Consider the following 25,732-nt stretch of genomic DNA (forward strand, 5'->3'; position numbering starts at 1 on the left):
GGTTGATTATGTACCTTCAGAGTATGCAACTGTGTTCACTAGGGCAGAGTCTGTGGAGCCGAGTTGGCTGTTGGACAAGATAGTGGTGTGCAGCTGTGCCAGAGAGAAGTAAAGCAGCGCCTTGGCTTTCAAGTATTGTTAAGTTAGTGGCTATCATGTTCACTCTGCACCTGGCACGCCCCACGCAATACTCACATTCACCAATTAACAGCACCAGGAGCTAGTAGAGGCAGAGCTTGCTGCTTTCTCCTGAGAAGTCCCAAAGCTGTTGCCCACAAGCCATCCACAACGAGATCTTCACTGTTCTTGGGCTTTGGATAAAGATCTGTGACCCTCAGAAGCAGACAGCTCCCACCACCAGCAGTTTGCAGGCATCACTGCTGCCCTTTTCCTCTGCGCCCGTCCTGTGCTGGGCAATCAGACGACCAGCTCAGTGTCTTTTCATGTGCCGTACACAGAAGCTGTGGAATTTCCCTTCAGAACACAAATCTCATCACATTTTCTGTGATAATCTATTTCCATTCCCTATCTGAATTCATGCGCTGCTTGCAAACCTCCCCTTCTACCACGGCTCTTATCTCTTTAAGTGTCTGCTATGTAACTGTGTAAATACTGCTGGCGTATCCCCGATAGAGAGATTGGCATCGCATCGCTACTGGTAACCAGCGGTTATGTCACTTTCCCTCGCTTGAATAGGCTTTGACTCATGGTGGTTTTCAGGACAATGGTTATAAAATAACACACAGAAGGGCTGCCGAGACGGTCGTTTTGCAATAGAGACAACTGTCGACCTCGAGAAAACGTTTTTCCCTTTTGTTAAGGCTGTAGTTCTTTCGTAACACGAGGCTTTCTCGCATGGAAGTTGGAAGACGAGCCGCCTGCGTGCTGCGAGCATCAGCTCGCTAAGGAAAACGCCCGCCCCTGCGTGCCGGCTCCCGCTCGTTGTCCCGCACTTCGCTCCACCCAGCCCACGAGTCGTTCAGCGCTCCTGCAACCAGCCGGTGCCGGGCTGTGCTGTGCTGTGCTGGTAGGCCAGACGGAGCCAGCAGCGGGAAGAATGTCTAACGCCAGCAGTTACTCAATTAACCTCTTTCCTTGTTTATTTAAAGGACTCTCTTGGGAACTTTGTATACAGAGATGTACTTTGGTACATCCGAAAGCCTTAGGGAGGGAAGCCAAGTTTTTGGCAGGTGCAAAAAGCCTCAGAACAGGGATGTCAGCGGGCGGGATCAGACAGGTGCACCCCTGCAGCGCGGCCACACGGCCGTGGCCCCTTTCCCTCCGAACTCCCCGCTCCGGCGTGCGAACGCCGCCACGAGCCAACGGTGAGAAAGCTTCAGCTTTCGTCGTTACGAGAGCGGCGAACCGAGAGCGGGGCACCTGCGGAGCGCGGGCGGATCCGGGGCACGGCACGGCACGGCACGGCACGGCACGGCACGGCACGGCACGGCACGGCACGGCACGGCACGGCACGGCACGGCACGGCACGGCACGGCACGGCACGGCACGGCACGGCGCCGGCTGCCTCCAGCGCGGACGGGCCGCGGGCAAAGCATGCCGCCCCTCTCGGCGGGCCGGGCCGTTGGTAGCGGTTACAAAACCAGGCGGTTTTGTAACAACCTGCGGGAGCCGCCCAATGAGCGCGGCCGCGCCGCGTCACGTGCCCGCCTTTATATAAGCGGCGGCGGGCCGGGGCGCTCCCGGCGCGGGGCGGCAGCAGCATGGGCCGGCGGGGCCGCGCCGCGCCCGCGGCGCCACAGCCCACGCGCCTCGGCGCCCCCGGCCGCCCGCCCGGCTCGCGTTCCCGCTCGTGCTGAGAGGGCGCCGCCCGCCATGGGCTCCCGCCCGGAGCCGCTGCAGGCGCAGAACTTGGAGGCGGCGAGCGGCAGCCGCGGCCCCGAGTGGCGGGCGCTGCTCGGGCGGGCCGACGCGCTGGCCTTCGGCGGGCGGCTGCACGAGGCGCTGCCGCTGTACCAGCTGGCGTCCCGGCAGCGGCAGCTGCGCGCCGAGCAGCTGGAGAAGCTGGTGGAGTGCCTGGCGCGGGGCGTGCGGCTGAAGGAGGGGCTGCCGGCCGGGAGCGGCGCCCCGCAGCCCCGGGACTGGGACGGCTGCCGCTGCCGCAAGTGCCAGGGGTTCCTCTTCGAGCCCGTGTCGCTGCCCTGCGGACACACCTTCTGCAAAAAGTGCCTGGAGAGGGAGGACCGCGCGGCCGCCGCGCGCTGCGTGCTGTGCCGCCAGGAGGGCGGCGGGCGGCTGCCGCGGGTCAACGTCATCCTCAGCAACCTGCTGGGCAAGTGGTTCCCGCGGCAGGTGCGGGCCTCGCAGCTCCGCCACGAGGGGAACCTGCTGTACCGGGAGAAGAAGCTGCACGCCGCCCTGCAGAAGTACGACGAGGCGCTCAGCTTAGGTAACGCTCGCGGCGGCCGGAGCCGGGTCCCGGGGCGGGCGGCGGGGGGGAGCTCCGGCCCGAAGCGGAACTGGGTCAGGAGAGCGGCGGTTGCGTAAGGCGGCAGCCCGCGGCCCGGCCGCCCCCCGCCCCCCCGGCGCCGTTGTGTAACCGCGGGGCGGGAGCGGGGCCGCCGCCCCCGGGGCTCCCCGGCACCGCGCCGCGCTCCTCGGAGGGGCCGGGCCGCGGGCTGCCTGCGGAACGGAGGGGAGGGGTGGGACGGGACGGGGAGCGTGGCGTGGCGTGGCAGAGCTCTCGGCGCGTTGCTCCGGAGCGCAGCGCGGAGCCTCGGGCGCAGCCCCGTCCCGCTGCTCCGTGCCGCCGCTCCTCGTGCGGCTTCACCCGGGTAGTGAAGGCTTCGTCGCTCCGATCCGCGGCCGCCGTGGCGTCCCCGCGTGCTGCCGCCGCCCGCCCGGTCTCCCCGCCCGGGTCGCTCCCCGCCCGGTGCCCGTTTATGCAATTTGCCCGGAGTTATGTAATGCGCCGCCGCCGTTCCGCTGGAGTTGCACGTAAGAGGTTTCCGTATTTCGTTTACTACGGAGTTATTTCAGGGCTGCTCATTACGGGTTTCGGTACAATTTGGGAGGCGCGACGCGTGTTTAAAAATAAAATTCTAAGGAATAAAGCTTATGTAACTGTTTCTAAACTGGGTTAATCGACCAACTTTTGTTTCCCACAGCTCCCAATGACCACTTGCTGTACAGCAACCGGTCCCAGATTAACTCGACTCTGAAAGCTTGTGAGGATGCGCTGCACGATGCCGAGACAGCATGCAGGCTGCAGCCCTACTGGCTTAAAGTGAGTCCTGAGCCCCGGCGTGCTGTGCTCACAGACCTGGGTGCTGCTCTGGGTAGAAAACTTAGAGCTGATGGATTGGGGAGGCTCCTGTGGCTCATGGGCGCTGAGCCACTTTGTCCTGGAGCTCTGTGGGGTGAAGGAAAAGCAGTAACACTGCAGGAGGAGTTGGCGTTGCTGTCTGTGACCCGCCGGGATCTTGAGTCTGTAAACTGTCTCTAAAAACTGAGTGCTGTGCTTCTGACTCGATAGAAGAAAACAATCAGTTGTTAGAACCTTAGTGTGGAGGGAGCAGATCTGTCCAAGAGCCCCTGAGCTTAGGGATGTTGTGGGAATTGTATTTGCCAGAGAACATCTCAGTTCTACTGCTAGGGCTCTCAGGTGTAGGGGATTTCATCACTGTGCTGTGAAACTCGGGCACTGCTGGTGTCGCAGGCTGAGGAGCCATGTCAGTGAGCTCTCCCTGCCCGACCCTCTTTGGAGGATCCGTCGCTTCACCTTGTTCTCAGTGCATGTTCTCACAACAGAAGGAACGAAGGCTGTAACGATGGCTGTGTTTCATTGCAGGGTCACTTAAGGAAAGGCCAGGCATTGGCTAATCTAGGGAAAACAGAAGAAGCTTTAAGGGAGTTTCTGTTCTGCCTTGCTCTGGACATGGGGAACAAGACGGCCAAGTCTGAGGCTCAGAAGGTATGATCCCCAAATCATCCAAACTGCATTGTTTTTAGTGAACTATCATAGAGAGGGTAAGAGTGTTTCTCCTTCCTTTCCCCTCCCTCATTACTGCGGAGTCGTGGGGGGAGGGGTGTCCTGGCTGCTGCTCACTCTTGGGCTGTTGTCTGTCCCTTTGAAGATAGGGAGGTTGCAAGAGTGCAGGCACTAAGCAGGTAGATGCTGTGTAGAAACAGTTACAGTGTTAGCACCAGCAAACTTGAAGTAAAAGTGAATTGCTAATAATCACCACTCACAGACTTCTGTGATTCCCTGTTGGCGAACTTCTCATGTTTCATGGCTTGGCACCACCTTGCCAGTGAGCAAGAGGGAGCTGTATGGAGTATTGCATGGGGCTGGGATTCTGAGCCAACACGCAGCACTCAGCATGCTCTGCTGGGAGCAGCTGCTTTTCTCTGCCACGGCCACGCTATGACTGAGGTGGGGAGAGAAGCACTCAGCAAAGAGCTGCTTTAAATCTGCAGCAAGCCTTTTTTTTTTTTTTCAGCTGGGGCCAAATCTGTTGTGTGTGTTCTTAAAGGGGTTTTGTATAATGTGCTGGTGCTGTGTTGTCCAACTCTTAAGTAATACCACAATTACTGTGAATGGGGATTTTGACAATTGATCTCTTTTGTTGTTGCAGCCGAAAGGCTTTGCAGCAAAGCAGGTGATAGCTTGAGATAATAAAAACAGAATCGTTCTGGTTTCATTGCACTGCACACTCTTTCACGGCACCGCACCCAGCTTTGGGGTCGGAGTGCTGGGACTTGGAATGCTCTGAAAGTACTGTGGCATTCCTACAGTGAAGCACTGCTCATGAAAGTAACCGGGTTTATAACATGAATGGCTGTAGTGCAATCAGGTCTTTTATCTCACTTTGCACAGGGTTCCAGTTTCTATGATTTTTTTTCGGTTATGTTTTGGTTTTGGGGTTTGATAGAACTTTTTTTTCCCTGCAGTGTTCCATGCAGAGTTTCGCTGTCATTGTATCATGATTTGTTTTCATAGTCATGCTGGGAGAGTTGCAGTGCACTAGAGCAGGAAGAGCACACGTTCAGATACATTTCTGAATTCAGACCCCAAACAGCTTTGTCCAAGACACCCGATTTCAAGCAATGGGGATCTGAGAAAAACACAGCTGATCACGACCAACAGAATGACTTGTGTGCTCATCTGACGCAGAGTTCATCCATGATGCAGTGTCTTCCTGGGCTGTTTCCAAGGCTGTTTGCATAACAATGACATACTGCTTTTTACCAGAATCTTTGGGTGCAGCTGTGATGTTCTGCCCCTGCTAGCTGCCTGTCCATGGTGTGGGATTGGAGCTGTCACGCAGCTTCCTCAGACTGCGGCAGGATCACTTCAGCAGTATTTTGAAATCCATTTCTTGAAGTGTGGGAATTTCTCATAGTCTGTTTCTTTTATGATGACTGAAAATGTGCCTGCAAGTGGCAGCAAGCTGCTGCTCAGTGCAAGTTCACTCACTTTCTGATTGCAAATGAAGGAATGACATTTTTCTGCTGCCCATGTTTTTTTTATATTCTCGTATAAATGAAGTAGAAATGGTTCCAACTTAGTGTATTGCAACCACATAAGTGCATGTGGGTGAAGCCTGTGAGATGAGTGCTTTCTGTGCTCCATAAAAGCCGCTGAGGGTTTTCTGATGTGCAGAAAAAAGAAAACAAAAACAAGGTTGGGGACTTCTGATGAGCTCTGAGCCACGGGACGAGGGTGTGCGTGTAACTGGAGGGTGGTCTGTGATTCACGGTCTTAATGAGCTCCCAAAATCCGTCTGTGGGACCCGCACTACACCAGCTTTGCCATTTTTCTCTCATCCCTGTCTGAAGGGCTCTTTAAAAGGGTTTTTGTTTTTTTAAATGAAGGGTATTTCTGTCAGCCACTCCCTTACTTGCTTTGTCATGTAGAGGTTGCGAGGAAGGAACTAAGCAGTGAAGTATTCTGTTTTATATCACAGCTTCTACTTAGTTTGTTTTCACTCATCCCGGGAAATGCTCAGGAACACTTACCCGATATCCTGCAGCTGTTGTCACATCACTCTAGATTAAAGGGGAACCTCCTAAGTTCAGTGGGATCTGGAGGCACCAGCCATGCCCTGCAGAGGTTGCTCAAGGTAACGAATGAGTCTGCTGTGTGGTTCTTCATTTTTCTGTGTGTTCTGTGTTCACGTGGGGAAGCCTTTCCTTTTCATCTCTGGGAGATGGGATGATGTGTTTTCTCTGACGTACTGCCTTACAGGACAAAGAAAGCAATGCAGATCTGCTGAAGCCTCTTGAGCTCACCTCTCTACCAAATGTATGCAGGCATTGAGCTGTCTGTAGCCCATCCATACAGCTGGCAGGAGAACAGAGCCTCTGCCGTGTGGGTTGGGATGCCCTCCAAGGCCTCAGTGTGCAAATTTGGGGTTTTAGCTTGAACTGTAACTGACCATATGTCAAAATAATCACCCTGTGTTCAGGTTCTATACACTGAGAGACCATTGTCAGCTAGCAGTATTTGTACACTGCTCTACAAGTTTGTTTTCACAGCCAGAGTACTGAGATCTGCTGGGAAGGTTTAAGTTAGAAGGTTTGAGTAAGGACTGCTTTTCCTTCATTAAAACCTGAACTATGAGGATATGATCTGCCTATATCATAACTGTAGAAGAAAACTTTACTGATTCTAGGAAAAGGAAGTGGTGGGTTTTGCTCAGCCTTGCTGAGGATAAGCAGTGCCTTCTGGAAGGACTGTTCTGAAAAGAAATCCTCCCACAGGACCCTGTCATGAAGTCAGTCTTTGAGGGACAGCTCGCTCGTCTTTCTACACGTTAAACATTACTGCAGTATCTGCTTTTGGGTTCATCTGTGGTGTGGATGTGACAGGCTGATAGGTGATGTCCCTTAGCTGCTCTGTGCAACAGGAGCAGCAATGGTTGTTTGATCTTTTGTGAAAGAAGTCTGTCACACAGGAGGGAGCTCTGTGCCTCTCCTTTCCTGCTGTCAATTTGGTGTTGATACTGCTTCTTTTGAGCAGAACTCATGTAGTTCTGGTCATTTTGATGGTTGGTACCATCATCACAGTATAAACAATACATATTACTAAGATTAGAGTATTAAGGTATAGATTAAGTGATAGCAGTGTATTAAAACTGAGATTTAGATGGCTCTCTGCCTAAATTGAGTTCCAAGAGCAAGCAGTAAAGCCACACACAAGGGCTGAAAGTACTGAATGGTGCTGGGGGGTGGGTATTGTCTGCAATACATCTGACATTAAAGCCATGCTCCTACAGAGCAATCCTCAAACTGTTCTTCTTGAGCTACAGCGTCCTTCCTCGTGAGCCACAGCATGAAGGGCTTGACAGGTTTGGGTGTTTTTCCTTACTGTGTGGATGAAGGTGGATGCTCTAATGTCAGCTCTCTTTGAACAGGTAAATGTGGAACAGAAAAAGGGCTTTCCTGTTCAAGAGGAACCAAACATAACTAATTCTGGCAGTTTAAGGAAGTCCACGCAAACCACAGAGAGTAGAAAGGACTGCTCAGAGGAGGAGAACAAGCCCACCTCCGTGCCAGAGCCTGCCTTCCTCGTGTCTGAGAAGCGTGGCCTCCTGAAAAGGAAGGGCTGCTTGGAGGAGGTGAGGGCTGCAGAGGTGCCCTGCAAGCTCCTGAAGAAAGGTATGTGGAACTGATGTACCATCGGTGGAATCTTTGCTTGCATAAAAGCCTAGAAGGATCCAAATTGCACTTCATTTTTTTCTATTCTCTCATTAGTTTAATCAGGGCATAATGTGGAACACTTCTTGTAGAAGTGACTGTTAGTCTAAAAAGACAGCTAGGGGAACTGAGATGAGTGCTTGTTTGTTGGCAGAGCTCTGGATTTTATAAGTAACATTAATGCCATGCATGCTTTTGCGGCTTTCTGGATCAATTAAAAAAATGTTTAAAAGCATGAGTTCTGTTCACATGAACACCTGATGTGCAGCCTTTTTCCATGGTGTGGGATATATTTACAGTGGTGTGACAGAAAAACTTGTCGGACTTCTGGCACAGGGTGTTTTGGTGCTGTTAATGAAGCACTAAATTCAATGCTCTGCACATCAGTGTAGTGTCACTGCAGTTAAGGACAGGTGGCTTGCTTGTGCTGGAGCTGGATGTGATGCTATGTGTAGGAGATACTGCAGTGATGCTCAGTGGTTCAGTAGCTTGCACGTAAAAGTTTAAGCATCAGTAGTTGGTTGTAGTTGCAGAGGCTGGTTATGCTTTCCTAGCAGTGTGCAATCATATGGTAATGTGTTTTCTTATTGTTGCTGCTAGATGCCGTCGATACTAAGGGAAGTAGCACTGGGCAACATACTCCATTTGAATCTGTGGATCCATCAGATCTGGATTGCTCCCTGTGTATGAGGTATCCATTATTTCCTCATGGATGTCTTGAGCTTGTAGAAAACCCCTCCCTTTTTACAATCTAGGTATCTTCTAGCTCAGCTGATACGTAATTTTCCCACTGACCTGAAACCAGTTTGTATTAGAATTATTTTTCCATTAATGTATTTCTCAATCTTTGGTTCTGAACACTGTGGTGAAAGGTTGGGCTGCCCCAGGTTGGCGATGGGAAGGACATGAGGTCACAGTGAGAGTTGAGCACATTAATGGAGCTGTCACATTTCCTCTTCCCATCAGTTGTACGCACCCACCCACTGGTGCAGTGCACACAGCCACAGGTTTCTCCTTTGGAATTTATAGAGCTGTGTATGATATCATAGTGCATGAGATAGCTAATGAATATTATGAGCACACCAAGTTTGCATATAATAGTGTTCTATTATATGCAAATTATATGCATATAATATAGTGTTCTTGCTGTTACAACAGGTGGGTCTTTAAGAGCATGTTTTTCCTGTGTTGCTCAACAGATGTGCTGAATTCCTTTGTTACTGAGTCTTGCAGCCTCTTCCTTCAGTTAAATAACAGATCTAGCCTTAAGGACGGCAATGACTATTGAAAAACAAACAAAACTCTTGAGTTGTCATCTGTTTTACTGAAGGCTTTGTTTTATGTTAAAAAAAAAAATCAGTAAAAATAGGGTTTTGTTACAAATTCCTTGATGAAAATAGAGAAGATGTTTCACAAAGGTCTTGATTTCTGCATTGTGCCAGTCATGTTTGTCTCAGTTCTATCTACACAGTATGTTTTGGTTCATCTTGTAGCATATTACTTGAATAGCAGGTGGCTTTGTGGATTTTTTTCTGAAGGGCTGTGACTGGACAAATGTGACTGCTGTGCTTTGCTGTATGCTTGTGAAGGGGATTGCCTCCTTTTATTTGAAACACTAACATCTTTGAGGGGAAAATCTGCAAAGGCTTGCTTCTGCCTGGGATAAATCAGATGTGCCCCTCTCGCTCCATCTGCTTGCAGCTGAAACGTGCTCCAGAAGTGTACACAGCTGTCAAAACACTGGTGCTGCTAAGAGCAGAACTTTCTTCTTGCAGAAAGCCACACAATGGGTCTGAGCTGCTTTTAATGACTGCATGTTTAGAATCATGTCCACAAAATGCTTTTCAGATGCTTTTAATGAATTTAATTATCCTTACTTCCTCATCCCCTGTTAAATCAGAAACAGGCAGACTACCATGCACTCCTGAAGGCGTTGAGGACTGCTGGGTCTGTGGCTGTGGGTGCACTCAGGGCCTGATGTCTGCAGGGCGGCAGCTCCGTGCCACTGTAACAGTGAGGACAGTCTGTCACTAGATTTTCATCATGCTATTAATGCAGATAGGTCATAATTATTTCCTGCCACGTTCTTCAAGAGTATTTTAGGGATTTGGATCCGGAGACGCTTTGTACTTGATTACCCAGTAACCCACTGACCTGCTCACAGGGAGCTGCTATTAGCCTACTTGTCTGGCGAAGCGGCCCAAATGTTATCGATCCACAGCAGCTCCAGCAGCAAGCAGAGAATAAGCAATGCTTAAAGCAATACAGGGAGAAGGGAGGAAGCAGCGCTCACAGAAACGGATACTCATTTTCTGCTGTTTAGCAGAAAGCTGCTGGTGGCTTCAGTGGAGGCAGAGCAGGATCACCCATCTCAACTGGAATTTGTTGTCTTCAGATCCAGTAACGGCTACTAAATAATTACATTTACAAACCAGTGCTCCCTGAAACAATGCAGTCTGACATTTGCTGTAGTTCAAACAATAGCATAGTGCAGTGAGGTTTCTGTTCATAAAGCAGCTAACGAGGATTTTCAACCATGCAGTCCCAGTGTAGTAATAGGTGTGGCTTTTTGGATGCCTCTTTGTGTTCTGTTGTTTTAAATGTCAATATTTACAGTTACTAATGACATTTAATAAGGTGGCTGTGGCAGTTTTGTAAGGAGCAAGTTATGTGTATAAGTAGTCATCTTGTTAAAGGTACTAATAAATGTGGGTTAATACATTTGTAACGTCCATGTGTATAATGGAACTTAGTTTGCTGCTTTCTTAAACTTGATAAATTAGGAGAAGATTACTAATTGGGACCCTAAAGTGCTTAGACAGTATGCTGTGAAATATATGCCAGTTTCCTTTCTAGTTTAGAATGTTTTGTATTTAAAAAGAAGAAAAGAACTTAAAGTATTTACATCTGTCAGAGGTACTTACTGTCAAGGAAACCTCACTTTGCAATATCACATAATTGGAATAAGCCAAAAATCTGTATGTAGAAATAAGTGTCACAGAGGTACCTGGGATGAGCAGGTTAGACCCTGAGCTATTTTAAAATCTTGGCCTTATAGTTTGAAATATTTTCCTAGCTGAAACATGAACTTAATATAATTGCTTTTCCAGACAAGCAGGTTGAAGGTTAAAAACAATCTATTCCAACAGAACTGCTTTCCCAGTCCAGGTTAGAGTTGGTAATAATCCCTTTTTTTTTGTAGTCACTTCTCTGGCCTATTACTGCAAAATGACTATTTTGTGCTTTGCTCTGCACATCCAAGTACCCACATGAGTTCCATACTACAAGTTGTGTAAGTGTTACTCAATTTCATTAGAAAAAGTTGGTCTGGCTTCATTTTCTGTTCATCACTTGTGTTGAATAAAATGAAGCCTGAACCTGCAGACATCACATGCACTGCAATGTGAGCTCAGAGGCTGCCTTTCACATTAGACAGCAGTAACAAACAGTGTAAGCTGAATAAAGACAAGAGTTGGATGAAGAAATGAAAAACAAGGAACAACTTTATCTCTGGAGCAGTCAGTAGCTAAATTAGTGGATAAATACAGCTTTTTTTTTTTTTGTAATGTCTTTTTCTATTACTTTGGTACACGATATTGTTGTCTTCTTGTTTTTGGATTTCCCAATCCAGGCTCTTCTATGAACCTGTCACCACGCCTTGTGGACACACCTTCTGTCTCAAATGTCTTGAGAGATGCCTGGATCACAACCCCAAATGTCCCCTGTGCAAAGAAGGGCTCTCGGAGGTAACGAAGCTCAGATGTTCTCAGCATGTATTCAAGAGCACAGAATTAAGATCAAGTAGCAGCTTTAGAAACCCTCCAAACTCAAATTAAGTTTTGTGTAGCTTAAGAAAAAGGTGGCTTCAGATGTCTTCGTGATTCCTTTGACTCACAGAGCTTGGATGGTCTCGTCTGGTCAGACCTTCCCTGTATTTGGGAAGTCTGAGAAAGGAGGGCAGATTGCCTACAGGTTATCTGAGACGACGCCCCCAGCATCAGGAATAGTTCAATAATAACTTCAGTGGTGGTACAAGCTTAGAAAATTGTTTTCATGTGGTGTAGTTTCATAGACATAAGAAAATGGAGCTAACAGATGAGTGCTGTGTGCGTACTTTGAAATGTTAGACACTATCTGTAACTGCCTGTGGTTTTTTTGTTTGCTTCTTGCTGCAGTGCTTGGCAATGAGGAAATACTGCAAAACAGTACTAATGGAGGAGTTAATAGCTAGGTATCTTCCAGAGGAACTCACTGAAAGAAGAAAGATTTATGAAGAGGAAATAGCAGAGCTTTCCAAGTATGTAATCCATTTCCTTAAAATCCTCTTCTGATACGATTACTGTTAGCTAATAAATGGCTCCTGCTGCTGCAGGACACACACACAGATCACAGGATGGCTTGGGCTGGAAGGGAGCTGACAGGATCCAGATCCCACCCCTGCCCCGTGGGCTGGTTGCCACCCAATAGATGCTGACACCAGAGCTTCATCTTTGGTATCAATGATTTAAAGAGAATGGGGTCCTGGTGAAATCATCTGGTTTTTATGCTTACTCAGAGCACACTGTGTTAAAGAATAAACATGAGAAGAAATCTGGGCTGTTGCTGTTTAGAAAAGCTGTAAAGCAATGTGGTTGCTCTTTGTAGCCCTCCATGAAAACCACAGAGCAAGACAGTGGGTGGAAGCAGTGTCTTACAGGCTGGAGGTTGGAAGTTACTGAGTAGGGAAAATTCTAAAGAACATTCTTGCACGAAATGCATGTATTTTATACCTTGTTAGTATTTTGGTAAAATGTCATCTGGTTTGTGTTTTCTTACAGCCTCAATAAGAATGTTCCTATATTTGTCTGCACAATGGCTTATCCTACAGTCCCATGTCCTTTGCACATCTTTGAGCCCTGTTATCGCCTGATGATTAGAAGGTGCATGGAGACTGGCACCAAACAATTTGGGATGTGCATTAGTGACCCTGTGAAGGGGTGAGTGAGAAGCACGTTTGGACCATTTGGTCTACCCCACTTAATCTGGAGCAAGGCTTTTTGGAGAGGTGCAGATGGGCTTGTGCTATGATCATCTCGTAGTTCTCCAGTAGAGGATGTTTCTCTACCAGTTAAAGACATGGAGAATGCTGAGTTGCTCGTCTGAGCAGTTGGATTCTGCCTAATACAGCTGCCTGTTATTCTTGAAGCATATGGAGCTTGTGGGTTCTTGCACAAAGTTGAGCCTCAAACCTTTTAAAGTACATGGACAGGAAGTCCTGTCTGTGTAATGCTTTGTCACACACCATCAAGTTTAAACAGCAGTAAAGTACAGTGGTGTGTGGTTTTTAAAATAGGAAAATAGTTAAACTATTGGGATGCACTTCATGTTGGATGCTGCAGATGTAGAATGGTGTCTTCCTAAGAGCAAGCTGAACATTTGCATTTACAGGCATACGTGCCATTTACAGGCAGTCTTAGGAGCTAGGACCTTAATGTCCATGTTCATCTTTCTTCACTTTTTTAGTGAGTGTACCCACAAGGTATATATGCCATAAAAAGCAGTATGACATGCTCAAAATCCCTACCTGTGAAGTAACATCTGAGAATGTTGGGGAATGAAGGGAAGCTTTTTATTTATAACTTTCATAGTCCTTCTATAGTCCTAAACATTGTGAATTGCACTTGTTCTATACAAAATGTCTGAACTTGCTGGAGTTATGGAAAAAGTATGTTTCCAAGCTGTATAACTTTCATAAGAAGTGATCTGTACTCCAAAGCATGTAGTTAATGTTAATCAGCTCTGACAGCCTGAATATTCCTGATAGTTTTGAAAACAATCGTTGAATAATTTGAGCTACTGCAGATCAGTACTATGAATAATAGAAATGAGCTGACACCAGTAAATACCTTTGTGGTAGGCAGTGGCAGTATGGCAGTTCTTTGGAACTAAGGGTGGAGAGAGTAAGACTTGTTTACTTGCTTTTGTTCTGATTTAAATAGGTTTGCAGATTATGGCTGCATTCTGGAGATAAGAAATGTTGAATTCTTTGCTGATGGTCGCTCTGTTGTAGACAGCATTGGCAAGAGGAGATTTAAGGTGATACAGCACAGCCAGCGTGATGGCTACAACACAGCAGATATTGAGTACATTGAGGATCAAAAGGTGAATGCAGAAATATTTAAACTGTATGACATTTGAAATTCTAAGCCCATGTATTTGGTGAACTTCTTCTGTGGACCAGTTTCTAGTAAGCCAGTCTGTGGTATTTCCTAGCTTGTCATGGTTAAAGCTGGGAGATGCCGTAGTTCTGTAATAAAGAAGGTGCTAAATGAACTTTAGCTATTTTCATAATCTTTTGTTCTGAGTTGCATGATGTTTATGAAAAAAATGTTTCACATAGCATTCCAGAGGTGTTTGTCCTGCAAATGTGTGCCTTTGCTTTGGAACATGAGATAAAAAGGGAAGTAATGGATAAATAAGTTTGTTTTTAGGGAAGAAAAAGAAAAGCTAGCATTCCTGATATGTTTTAGAACTCTCTTGGTATTTTTTGCTCTTTTCCTTTGTCCATCCCCACCCCAAAAAGCCCTAAAAACAAACATTGTGCCCTCCCCAGCAGGCAGATCACAGTAACAGTAACCTCCTCCCATCTCATTTCAGGTGCAAGGGCAAGACTATGCTGCGCTGCTTGTTCTCCATGATTCTGTCTACGATCAGGCATATATGTGGTTTAATTCACTCAAGCAAGCACTGAAGAGTAGAATTCTCAGTCACTTTGGTCCAATGCCAGCTAAGGATCCTGACCCACAGGTATTCAGAATCAGTGGCTTATGTAACTCCAGAGATGCAGGTAGCAAGGATAGCTGGGAAGCATCGTCTTCTGTGAGGGGAAAAATAAGAATGTTCATCACTTATCCTGCATAAGCAAAGTATCTGGGTTATGTTGCCATGCACCAGTAGCAGCACTATTGTGAACAGAAAGCTCATACTTAATGTTGGTAACTTCCTGAGAATACTTAACCCACACAATGAATCCCGGGAGATGTAAATGCCTTTTTGCCTACTCTACTTCCCCAATTAAATGAGTAAGAGAAAATAGGGAAGGAAACTCATTACTCTGGCTCAAGGACTGCAAATTACAGGGATTCTGAAAGAACAGAATGTAACAACAGAAATTAAATGTGAAACAAGTACAAAGAAGGGACATAGGTATCCTAAAGAACTGGATCAGCTATTGAATTAGGGGAAAAAAATGTAGAAAGCCCAACCTACAGACTTCTTGCTTTAAAAAAAAAGTACAGCTTGGCTGTAGTTTTTGTTTGAGGTCAAGCTGTACTCCCAAGCCATTTGGCTAGCAGTAAGATACCTCCTTGCTAGTCTGCTATCAAGATGGTGTGTTTTCAAAGCAAACCTGCAAAGCTAAGCCCTAACCATGTACTTGTATTCCAACTTCTGCTTCTTTCCCCTTACTGCAGGCTAACCCTAACGGGCCAGCCTGGTGCTGGTGGGTCCTAGCTGTCCTTCCACTTGAGAACAGAGCCCAGCTCCCTTTCCTTGCCATGAAATCCCTCAAAGACCGCTTGAATGGCATCAGACGTGTCCTTACATTCATGTCTCGTACAAGATCACGGTGATGGTGAGAAGGAGAGCTGTGAAGTCTCCCGCAGTACTTGACTGTAGAGTGTCTCTTGTAACTTCATCTAACTGCAATAATGTCTTACAGATTTGTGTCAGAATGTTTCCAGCCTGAATTTCAGAGAAAATAAGTTAAAAGGAGCAAGGGATGTTTATGGTTACTTTAATAGTTTCCATTTGGAACTCAGTTTCTGAGATGATTATTCAATTACTGCACTGCTAAATTAATAACAAATGTGATAGAACAAAAAGTGATCTTGTTTGCCATAAACCTTTTAAAAAGCTTAAGAGGTTTTTTAATTTATTTTTTTTGCAGTGGGTAAAGGGTGAACTGTGCAGTTTAATGTGAAGCAAAATTAATGATGTTTATGCATTATTTCAATGAACTGCGTGGTCTTTTCCAAATGGTTCAGGTTTTATATAGCATTGTGTATAACAATGTTCACGACTTCCGTTTGATAATTTATTTTTGCACTATGATTTTTTGTTTCAAAATGTGTTATTTATGTGTTCATCCTCTATAGGAAAGTGAGCTGCTCTATTTATAGTGTTTTTATCCTGTATGTACAACTGGGGGGGGGGAAATGATGATTCTAGCAGTGCACAAAAAACTGCTTTGATCATTTTTCAGCTTTTTCTGTTCAAATACTTTGAATGTTTTTCTATTTGTCCCCAGTCCTACTGTAGCCTAAGAAGGCTTTTTTCCTCCCAAAACAGCCTGCTGTGATGTCTTCGAATACACAGACTGAGAGCTCATGCACAGTTGTTGGATCTTGACTCTCTGCTTGTAACTATGGCTCTGATAGCACAGTGCAGCCAAGCGCATCCTTAACCGTGAGTGCAGGTGTCAGAGTGCTTGGCTAAGTCAAGGCATGGATCAGTTGATGCCAGTGGGGATTTGCTGACAGAAGGCTCACCCTTCTAAAAACAAAACTGGAAGTATTGGTGTTTCGTTGTAGATTGACAGATTTTTTTAAATTATTTTTTTTTTTATATTCAACTCTGGTTGCTGTTGAGATTAGCTTCACTTCTGGAGTGTCTGGGATTTGGTTTTGGAGTGTTTGTATGTGGGTGGAGGGAGGGTTATTTTCAACTGTAGGACTAACAGGGCAGTTTGTACCACATGAGAAGGAATATGTTGTAATAAATACTATTTATTTCACCCCAATCTTCAGCTTTCTGTTAGCTTCAAATCTCTGCCCAGCCACTACGCTTCTGTAAGCAGAGATGGGGTAGTGTTGCTAATAGTAGTTAACTCCTAAGGAAAACAAGTGAATTTTTGGATGATTGCTTCTAGCTAATGAGGCAGGTAAAAACAAGGCAAAAATGAGAATAGCATTAATTTTTTTTTTTGCTTTATTTAAATCAACAAGCTGTTTGCACTTTTTACTGCTTTCTGTCTACCAGTTTCTGGAGCTCGTCTTCCATGGGGCCAACTTTGACTTTCATTAATTTCAGTATGGGGGGGGAAGGAAAAACAAACAAACTGTTGTAGGATGCTACAATTTTTATTGTTGTTTTTACCCAGGATAGCACTACTGCCCATTCCATGCCTTTGTGGAACAGTGCAGTAGAAATTAATGTCAGTTTTCCATGTGTTTTTTTTTCCTCACCATCATTCTTTCAGGAATGAATCAGGAATATAAATTGAGAGTAATTTCTGTACTGTCAGGTTTCTGTAATATCTTTTATTCCCCCTCTTGTTAAATTTTAAAGGACTTTCCCATAAGGGTACCAAAGAATGGAAGACAAACACAATTCAGCTTTGTTATACAAATGGAATATGTATCCTGTGTTGGCATTTAGCTGCTCTAGAAATGCTACAGCTTGTTTCCATACTGCTAGATTGCTGCACTGCTGGCATCTTCTGTAGGTGGTGCTTTCCATGCTTCTCTCTGAACAATGTATAGAATACATGCTCTGAACAACAACAACTGTATGGTGGCTGAGACCCGCTATGACATTTGTCTTCATAAGTCAAAAGCAGTTCCTACTTGTTCGGAAGTGAAACTGCATTAAATGCCATTCTTCCTTAAACCATTATGTATTATGCATAATATAAGGAGTCTACATTGCTCCTATAGAAAGTTAGCACTTAGTTCCTTGTATCTGTGAGAAAAGGACATCAGATACGTATTTCATACTGTTTTCTCATTGATCTTGCTGTTCTTTTCCTGCATGTCTTCTACATACTCATTATTTTGTTAATTCAGAAACTGCCATGGAAAGAATCCTCGATTCTATAAGTGAACATTGTCTTTCTTTATTAGACTTGAGTAAAGCTGCCAGAATTTCCTCAGCAGAAACCTGCGTATACATGCACTGTGTTGTGAACCCCAGTGTATTTGGTGTGACTTGGAAACACGAACTACTGCCTACACTGCGTGCAGGTGACCTGCGTAGGCACAGCAAATTGACTCCATCAAGAAATTCAATCTGGGACTGCTGTGTGGCCACACATCCTAGGTTAATGGGTAGTTCATGCATTCCTTCAGAGGAAAAAGATCCTGAAACAAGTTTCTGAGAACACAAGCCTGCCCAGTAAAAGCTGGACAAGGAGTAGCCTTAGCCTTCAGTGAATTGGCGTGGTGGTTTCAGTAATGAGCTTTACAAACACAACTTCTAGTTATGCTATGCTATGGGTGATTTCAGTTGTATTAATTGGCACAAAGTTATAAATGCAGTATTTATTACAGGCATAAATAAACAAACTGAGCAGACTCAAACACCTTCACTTGAGTTATAGAAACTGCATTGGTTACATCTAACTGGGGCTGGTATTTTATTGATGCTTCATTGCATTCTTGGCACTTGTTTTATTTCAACCACTCTTGCTTTTATTTATTAAAAAAAAGAAAGAAGGAAAAAAACCCCACTTCTTGGATTTACATTTCCTCTGTGGCTAGAAGTAGTGATTACTCTCTTGTCATGAAGCCATAAGTAATGCATAGGCTTCCTGCTACTACTTCATGGAAAGTCATTTCCTTTGACCCTAAATGACTGAGTTAGGATTACTAAAATCAGAAATTATTCTATTTTCATAGAAATGTGATCAGTCTTTTTTTTTCTGTGATGGAGAGTTAAGTTAAGCCAATAATAGAATGATCCAAGCAAGTGCTGGTCTCCTGCTGGATATGGTGGTGAGCCATCCAGGCAGCTGGAGACCTCCTGAAAGTGATAGGCTTGCATTTGTGAGATATACTTTATGTATTTGAAATCTCTTCATGCTTCTGTAGGTGAAAGATTTTAACAAAATACATCAAATAGCAAAGGCTGGCTGTATCACCTTTCCAACTTTTTCTGCACATATTTACCTTCGAATTAAACAGATGAGTTTTCTGGAGGAAATTACACCAGTTTTCCCACTTACAGACTTCTCTAATAATGTTGACTTACGTTGCCTTGTATAGGAGAGGTTTCTGTGAGAACAGCTGTTACCTTGGCATGGAGAGCTTTGACAGTAAACCTGAGGCACAGCTGGATTATCAGGTTAAATTGTGCAATCTGACAGTGAGCTCAGACACAGCTGTAGAGTGTAGTTTATTAGTATTAATAATTATAAATCGGTGTGATAAAATCTAATTCATGGTTTTAGTTCCAGTTGATGCTAAAACAGTGTTAGTTGCATAGTCTTCTTTTTTCATTTTTTCTTTAAGTGCTGATCTCTTCCATGAGTGGTAGCAATAAGAGGCAAGCTGGCACATTGCATGGCTGACCTTTGCTTCTCTCCTGTGCTGCTGCTTGTGAGCAGAACACCTGAACCACAGATTTCTTTACCCAAACTTTATTTTAATTAAAGTCATTGAGATTTGGATGCAGCAGGTTTCACCTGCACTGTAAAGGAAGAGCTTTATGAAATTCTTTATTTAAACAGTCTTTTGATGAATCCTGCTTGGTGCTGAAGTTTTGCTGGTGTTTAAATTAGTTGTGCTGAAATGCAGTGCTTAGGAATGGAGGGCACATTCACAAGCTTACTTTTAAAAAATACATGTAAATTAATTGCATTTTTCTTATGCATACCAGCCCCACTGGAACTGTATGCACTTAGGGCAGTGCTTTCCTGTCCCCTGAGCCCTACGTTAGGTGAAAGCAAAACAGGGGCTGAGCTTCTGTTGTCAGTTTTGCAGCCTGACTTGTAAGTAGTGCAGCATGCCCTCAAGATCTGGTGGTCTGGGGCTTAGTCCAAAGCAGCTGAAAATCTTCTAAAGCTACAGCAAGGTGGTAGTTCAGTCAAGTTGTGGTTCCGAGATGCTTTGTTAAATAAATATGGTCTGGGTACAAGAATGAACCTGCTTTGTCAGGATTAAAAAGATGGGTAATACTTTAAAAATAATAACAGTTAAAAAAATGGAGCTATTATGTTGACTTACTCATCCAGGTATCATGTGAATTGCTTACGAAGAGTGGAATTTCCTAAGGTCTAAAGTAACCCTCACATAGAAGTGCCTGTATTCTGTTATTGCCATTCTTGAGCTTTTTAAGAGAGTCACAGCCATATATTTTATAAAATATGAGCATATGCACCTTTCAACCTTTAAATTTGCAGAACAAAGGTTTACAGAGCAGAAGTGTAGCAAAACCAATGTACTAGCTTCTGTAATTCCCTGGTGGGGGATGGAGAAGTACAAAAATGGGGAGGAACAGACTATCTGTATAAGATGTCTTAATTTGGCACCATATACTCGTCCAATTTAGTTCCATCAAGCTACGTGGTTATAAGAGTGCCAGAAATATATCTCTCAAGCCATTCTAAATAAAAAGCTCTTTGTTGACCTGTATATTCCATTTGTTTGTAAAACATTTTTTGTGCACTGTAACAAACTTGAAATGAAACTCTCATACCACTGAACAGAGCACTGTTCAGCTACCTCAACGTAAGGTTGAAGTACTTTGTTTTTTTTCCAGATTTGTTCACATTGTCATATAAAATATTTAAAAAAAAATTCATAGTCCAAAGATCCTGTATTTGTTTGTAGATGTACTTACAATTATGTTGTACCAACAAAGTCTGTGTGAAGCGTTGTTTGCTAATTAAAATTTTTGTGTTCTTTACTCTTTGGCTTGCATAACAAAGAACATCAGGTGTGAACCACTGTGACACACGAGCTGGTTTTTTTAGGTGCTTGAGAAAAAGGAACAAAGAACAGATCCTAGGTTCTGCAGCCACACAGCACAATCTGATGTGAAGGGAGGAACCCACAGGAAGGAAGGCGGTTGCCCAAAACTCAGCCTTTGTAAGGGACCTCCAGAGCACTTTCAATCTTTGCAGTTAAAGAGAATGGGCAATGGGAAGTGCTGAGAGCTGGCTTCCAGCACTGTGTGTTTCAGTGCCTCCTGGCCTGTTTGCTTTAGTGAGTTGCCTCTGTTTCTGTGATTGAAAACAATAGCCAGGCTGCCTTCCGTGTGCAGCCTCGTCCAGGAAAAGCGAGCCCTAGCTTCTTGTTAAGCTGTGCCTGTGAACCCATGACAACATGACGTTCAGCTAGAAGCTCCATAGTGCTTTTGAAGTCCCCAGCTTACAGAAGAAAGCTGAAAAAGAGGACTTTTGCTCATAAACCCAAGATTGAGAGAACAGCTCCACAGTTTATCCCACTGAAAATGTGCAAGAGTTGCCAGAGTTTAGCTTTTAGAGATAGGTAAGGGCTGCTCCTTTGCCTCCACACCGAACAAGCTGTGTGCCGTGGCTGAGCTCTGCTGCTCCAATCCTGTCACCTGTAGCACCAGGGATCACCTTGCTGCTCTCTTATGTAAGCTTGCTCAGGTACTGCATTTATTTTAGAATCCGGGGCACAGCCTGAAGGCTGAATTTAGTAAGCCAACAGCTAATTATGTCAGGGCTGCGGTTTCCTATAACAAAAATTTGAATCTGAGCAGGGAACTATTTTGGTTGAAATGCTTTTCCATCAAGAAACAGCAGAAGCTGAAGCTTTGCTTGGGAACACGGCAGATAAATTATTCCTTTCAGTTCTCAGTTTTAATTCTGAAAGCCTTAATTAAGACTGGCTTTTAGTTGTACTTTAAAGCAGAAAATAAATAAAACAAATCTAGGGTAGCAAATGTATTTCCCAACTCTATTTGTTCAGCACGCTTTAGAAGAGATTTATTCAACGGACTCGTGAAGTATTCTGAAGTCAATTAATGTGTCACTTTAAAATGATGATCAAAAAGCACAAGCAGGGTAAAGCAGTTCCTGGCAAAGGACTGCCTCCTGTCAGCCGTCAGTGCCTCGCGTGGTTCCTAATGCCCCAGCCATGGTGGCTGGGCTGTGATCAGGGCCTGGCCCACAGCACTGCCTGGCTGTTCTGCCATCACTCTGGGTGTCCGGGCATTAAGCTGTAACGTGCTGTTAGTTCTCTTAGTGAAGTGTCACAGAGTGCTGGGACGTCTCCCAGTGTGCTGTGGTTTTCTGTAGAACCGAGTTAAAGCACTGCAATGTTTCTGTCTCCAAACGTGAGGCGCGCTGCCTGCCGCCATCTTGGCCGCCTGCGCAAAGGGAAAACAGAAACTTAGGTTGTGAAGGACTGTGTGGCTGGGCTTTGTTGTCGCTGTCGTTCTCAAATCTGTGCTGCTTTCAAACTGAGCAAATTTTCTATCAGCAGCCACTCCAGAAATCGCACAACAGAACAGACGAAATGGTTCTTCCTAGTGGGCAGTAATGTCACCTGGCCTTCTTCCCCAGCTGTATTATAACTAGCCGCTCTCTGAAGCTCTACATTGATGGAGGCTACCTGAGAACCAGAGCACCATCAAAGAGCAGGGTTTGCCATGCGTAGCCCTCAGCTGCCACACACTGAACGGTTTACCTCTTCTCATGGCCAGCTTTCAGGTTGTTAAAGCAAAACTGACAGCCAGGGTGAGCCGTTGCTAGCAGCCTTGTGCCAGCAGGGCATCTTCTCTCACGGTAGATCTGCTCTTGACTTGTAATGCTATAAGTGAAAGGAGAATTAAGCTATTTATGTAAGTGACTTTATTTATATAACTGACTTACGCTGTATTATATGATGAAGAAGGAAGGAAAAAAAAAAACGTGGCTTTTTTTTGTCTTTTCTACGATCCACAGGAAGATTTTGTAAAAGTAACTCTAGTAATAAATGGTTTTCTCTATGCGTTTGATGAGAAGTTCAGCTTCATCTGCATGGAAGCTTCAGCATGCAGAGGAAATGTGGTAATAGGTGGCACAACAATGTGAAAGGATTTTAGCAGGTCTGCAGACAGTCTAGAAAATCTGAATTCAGAACACCACCATTTAGACTGTAAGCTCGTTCAACAAAGCAATTAGCATTCAGTCTCTTCCATGGATGACTCAATGATTTGCGCTGTGACTATTAGTACTGAACGTACCATCTGAAATTTGTTTTGAAGGTTTAGTGAAGCATTCACGATTTAAACACGGTTTCTACAAGTATATTTTTTTTAATCAATGAAAAGCCCAAGCTCCACCATGGCTGAAGAACATACAGAAGAGTTTTCAACAGAGATGAATTCGTTTTCTTTATGCTTGACGCTGTTTTTCACTCCCGAGTGAACGTCGGCTATTTAATATTTGGGAAATCAGGGTCAGTAGAGTAAACGTTTCTGTAGCAATTTGGCAGACACACCTTTCATAACTCATAAAGTCACTCCTGGAAAGGCACAACTGGGTCGCAGAAGTGCATGGTGGGATGCTGCTTTCCAGTTATGCAACCAGGGTAACTAGAGGTTAGAGAAAGCAGTTGAATAATGAGCTTTTTGCCAGAAAGAAGGGAAGAGAAAAACACAGTGTTTTTAATGCTGGCTTCTGAGCAGCAGCTCCTAATGTGTCTGGTTAGGAGTCATCAAACCGAAATAGAACCGAATGCGTCACAACTTTGAAGAATGGCAATTCACATCCCCAAAGAAAAATACATCTGCTTGTATTCCAAAAGCAAATCCTACCAGCTCTGCGATTCCCATCGATGATGCTAGAGCCACTGGCAGCATGCTGCTCAGCTTTTCTCCCAGCCCGTGTCACTGCCTTCATCACTCCCCTCTGCTCTTTTTACTGTATCCATCATCCAGTAGCACCGTTGCCCTTAGGGAATCTCACATTTTGTGTGCACCATTTTTATCGAAGCTGAACACCTCTATGTCCCTGACATCTCGTAGCACCTTCACTTCTCCCACACTTTCTTTCCTGTTTTTATGTACTTTACTGGATTATTTCTTAATAAATATAATGAGTGAGGAATTCTTACACTGTTTCTTAAAAAAGAAGAGAGAAAGGAAGTTGTCTTTCTGCAGCATGAAGATTTTCCAAGGTTTGGAGGGCCAGGATGTGGCCCAAGGGCACCAATTAGCACATTAACTAACGAATAGCTCCCATAGAGTCTGGGGATATTAGTTACTAAAAGTGAATCCTGCACTGCAAAGAGACTAAATAAAACGGTGCTTTTAACCACAATTATATCTCCTGTTACAGCTGCACACCAGATAAATATATTAATCAAAATGACCTCATTTTAGGCATGAGTAGCAGTGTGTTATATAACCGTGTTAAGTATGCTGTTTTATTTCCCTCCCGCCAAGGAGAAACGGTGTTTGTCTTACAAGGGTTCCAAATAAGTCTCGTTATAAAAGGATGGGGGAAAGAACGGGAGGAAGAGACGAAAGTGGGGGAATTAGTAAGCAAAATGACTCATTCCCCGAGAGCAGAGGTGATGCTACACTTCACTGTTAAATATTAGTTGCTCTGTAGGAAGCTGATGTTGTCATAAGCAGTCTCAGTGCTCCACATATGCCCAGCATTTCTCTGGATGGGAAAAACAGATGTGTTAGAAGAACGGAAGCGCCTTCTTTTCAGACCTCTCAAACAGTGACCTCAGCTTACAGCATTCCTTGTTCTGTTTCCAAAGCTGTTGGTGAAGGCTGCCCCCAGAAACGAGGGGCTCGCAGCATCCCCTGCCATCCTTTTTGTTCTTTGGAGAAAAGCAGCATTCGATTAATTCTTTCCTGGTGCTAATAGTCATGCTTTAAACAAGCTCACAAGCACCCTGAAAAGTAGACTACATCCCCCCACACACATAACAAGGCCAAAACTCATCTGGATTGATGCTGCAGTGCAGCAAAAAGGACGGAGAGGCGTACATTTTTGCAATATAAGATCACTCAGGCAGAGAACTCCGATAAGCGCTGAAAATGTGAAAAACAAATGGCAGGGTATGCATTTCCCATTTGCTTAATACACACACATAAAAGAAACACTGTGTAGGCTTCACTGCAGCATGCCAGTGCATCCAAAACTCAAAGGTTAGTTACATAAATGATAAGGCGTGGGCTTAAATGCTTCATTCAGCTTGTTAATTACTTGCTTTGTGGTCCGAGCCAACATTCTGAAACAGGTTCACCCAATATTGTGTTGCTTCCTCTTCATTTTCAGTTAGCGTATGAAGCTGAAGTGCTGGGAACGATTTGTTGCAGTACGTCGGGAGAGTTTCTTTTCTTTTCTAGCAATTCACAGAACAAACTTACTCAAACTCATCCACAGATGCTCTTTAAATGTCTTCCTTATTTCGGAGAATGATGAGATTTACATCTTGGAACATTCCTTTTAAACGGGGGAATTGCTGGCTCCCATGAGCATATCTTTATAATTGACATTTTATGTTTCAGTAGTTTCTTCTTTGTACCCTTTTTAAGCACGAGGAAATGAATGGCAGCCCATTAGAGAACTCTGACACACATACTCACCGTATCTCTGGCAGAAACGTTGTAGAAGCTCTGTCTTAATAGTAGATGGAAATAAATACTTCCATCTTCAGTTCAGTGAGCCGAGACACCAGCTTGGTCGATGCCATGGGGAGAGCAATTGGTCAGAGCCAAACGGCCGATCCAAAGAAAGGCAGACCACCACTTATTTCATTATGTGCAGGCAGAAACCAGAGATGCAGAATTCCGTATCTCCGTGGCAATAAACCATACTGCATCTGGAGCAAACAGTAATTATGCCACAAGGCATCTCATCAAGGTTGTACCTGGGAACTGCATCTAAGATTTACTTCAAACAACAGGTCTGTTTTAAGAGCGGAACTGTGTAACTTGCCTTGATTTCATCAGGGTATGTTTGCAGACATCTCAATTTCCTACTCAGAATGTTGGATGTTACATGAACATGAATATGTTTTAACAGCTACAATGAAGTGGAAGCAAATATTGTGGAAGTTTTTCACTCCCAACCTTTTAAGAGACGCTAACTCACATCCTTTAAACCTCACCTTCTTATTTCTACATGAAGGCAGCATCTTTCTCCTCTATAATAACGTTGCCAGTTAGAGATTTCTGAGTCACAAATGCAGATTAGCATTTGGATCTGAATTACAAGTCTTGAAAACTGGAGGTTGGCTGAAAGAGAAACCTCATCGAGTCAATCCTATGGACTAACTGCAAAATACAGATTGCAGCTGCAAATCTGGGCTGAAGCAATCTGGTTGTGTGCAGTGCTGCAGGA

General features: G+C 44.7%; 1 protein-coding gene across 2 annotated transcripts; it reads left to right on the plus strand.

Moving 5' to 3' along the window:
- Nucleotides 1–1,811: 1,811 nt before the first annotated feature.
- Nucleotides 1,812–21,155, plus strand: LONRF3 (LON peptidase N-terminal domain and ring finger 3). 2 transcript variants are annotated; one of them, XM_031602701.2, is made up of 13 exons: nt 1,812–2,407; nt 3,126–3,244; nt 3,809–3,931; nt 5,928–6,083; nt 7,377–7,620; nt 8,260–8,350; nt 11,291–11,405; nt 11,835–11,956; nt 12,477–12,635; nt 13,638–13,800; nt 14,296–14,445; nt 15,111–15,271; nt 15,988–21,155. In XM_031602701.2, the coding sequence occupies exons 1-12, from the start codon at nt 1,834–1,836 to the stop codon at nt 15,267–15,269; spliced, it is 2,175 nt and encodes a 724-aa protein (XP_031458561.2). In that variant the 5' UTR covers nt 1,812–1,833; the 3' UTR covers nt 15,270–15,271; nt 15,988–21,155. The 2 variants fall into 2 exon arrangements, with proteins under 2 accessions (XP_031458561.2, XP_031458560.2); XM_031602700.2 differs by having other exon boundaries at nt 1,813–2,407; nt 15,111–15,311.
- The last annotated feature ends 4,577 nt before the right edge of the window (nt 21,156–25,732 follow it).

This window comes from Phasianus colchicus, chromosome 14 (assembly GCF_987193195.1).
Source record: "Phasianus colchicus chromosome 14, bPhaCol1.hap1.1, whole genome shotgun sequence".
Lineage (NCBI taxonomy): Eukaryota > Metazoa > Chordata > Aves > Galliformes > Phasianidae > Phasianus > Phasianus colchicus.

Excerpts from the sequence above, each read along its gene's own strand:
- LONRF3 (XM_031602701.2), top strand. The coding sequence starts at position 1,834 with ATGGGCTCCCGCCCGGAGCCGCTGCAGGCGCAGAACTTGGAGGCGGCG. Across the intron at positions 3,245-3,808 it reads TGCAGCCCTACTGGCTTAAA|GGTCACTTAAGGAAAGGCCA; the intron begins GTGAGTCCTGAG and ends GTTTCATTGCAG. Across the intron at positions 6,084-7,376 it reads CCCTGCAGAGGTTGCTCAAG|GTAAATGTGGAACAGAAAAA; the intron begins GTAACGAATGAG and ends CTCTTTGAACAG.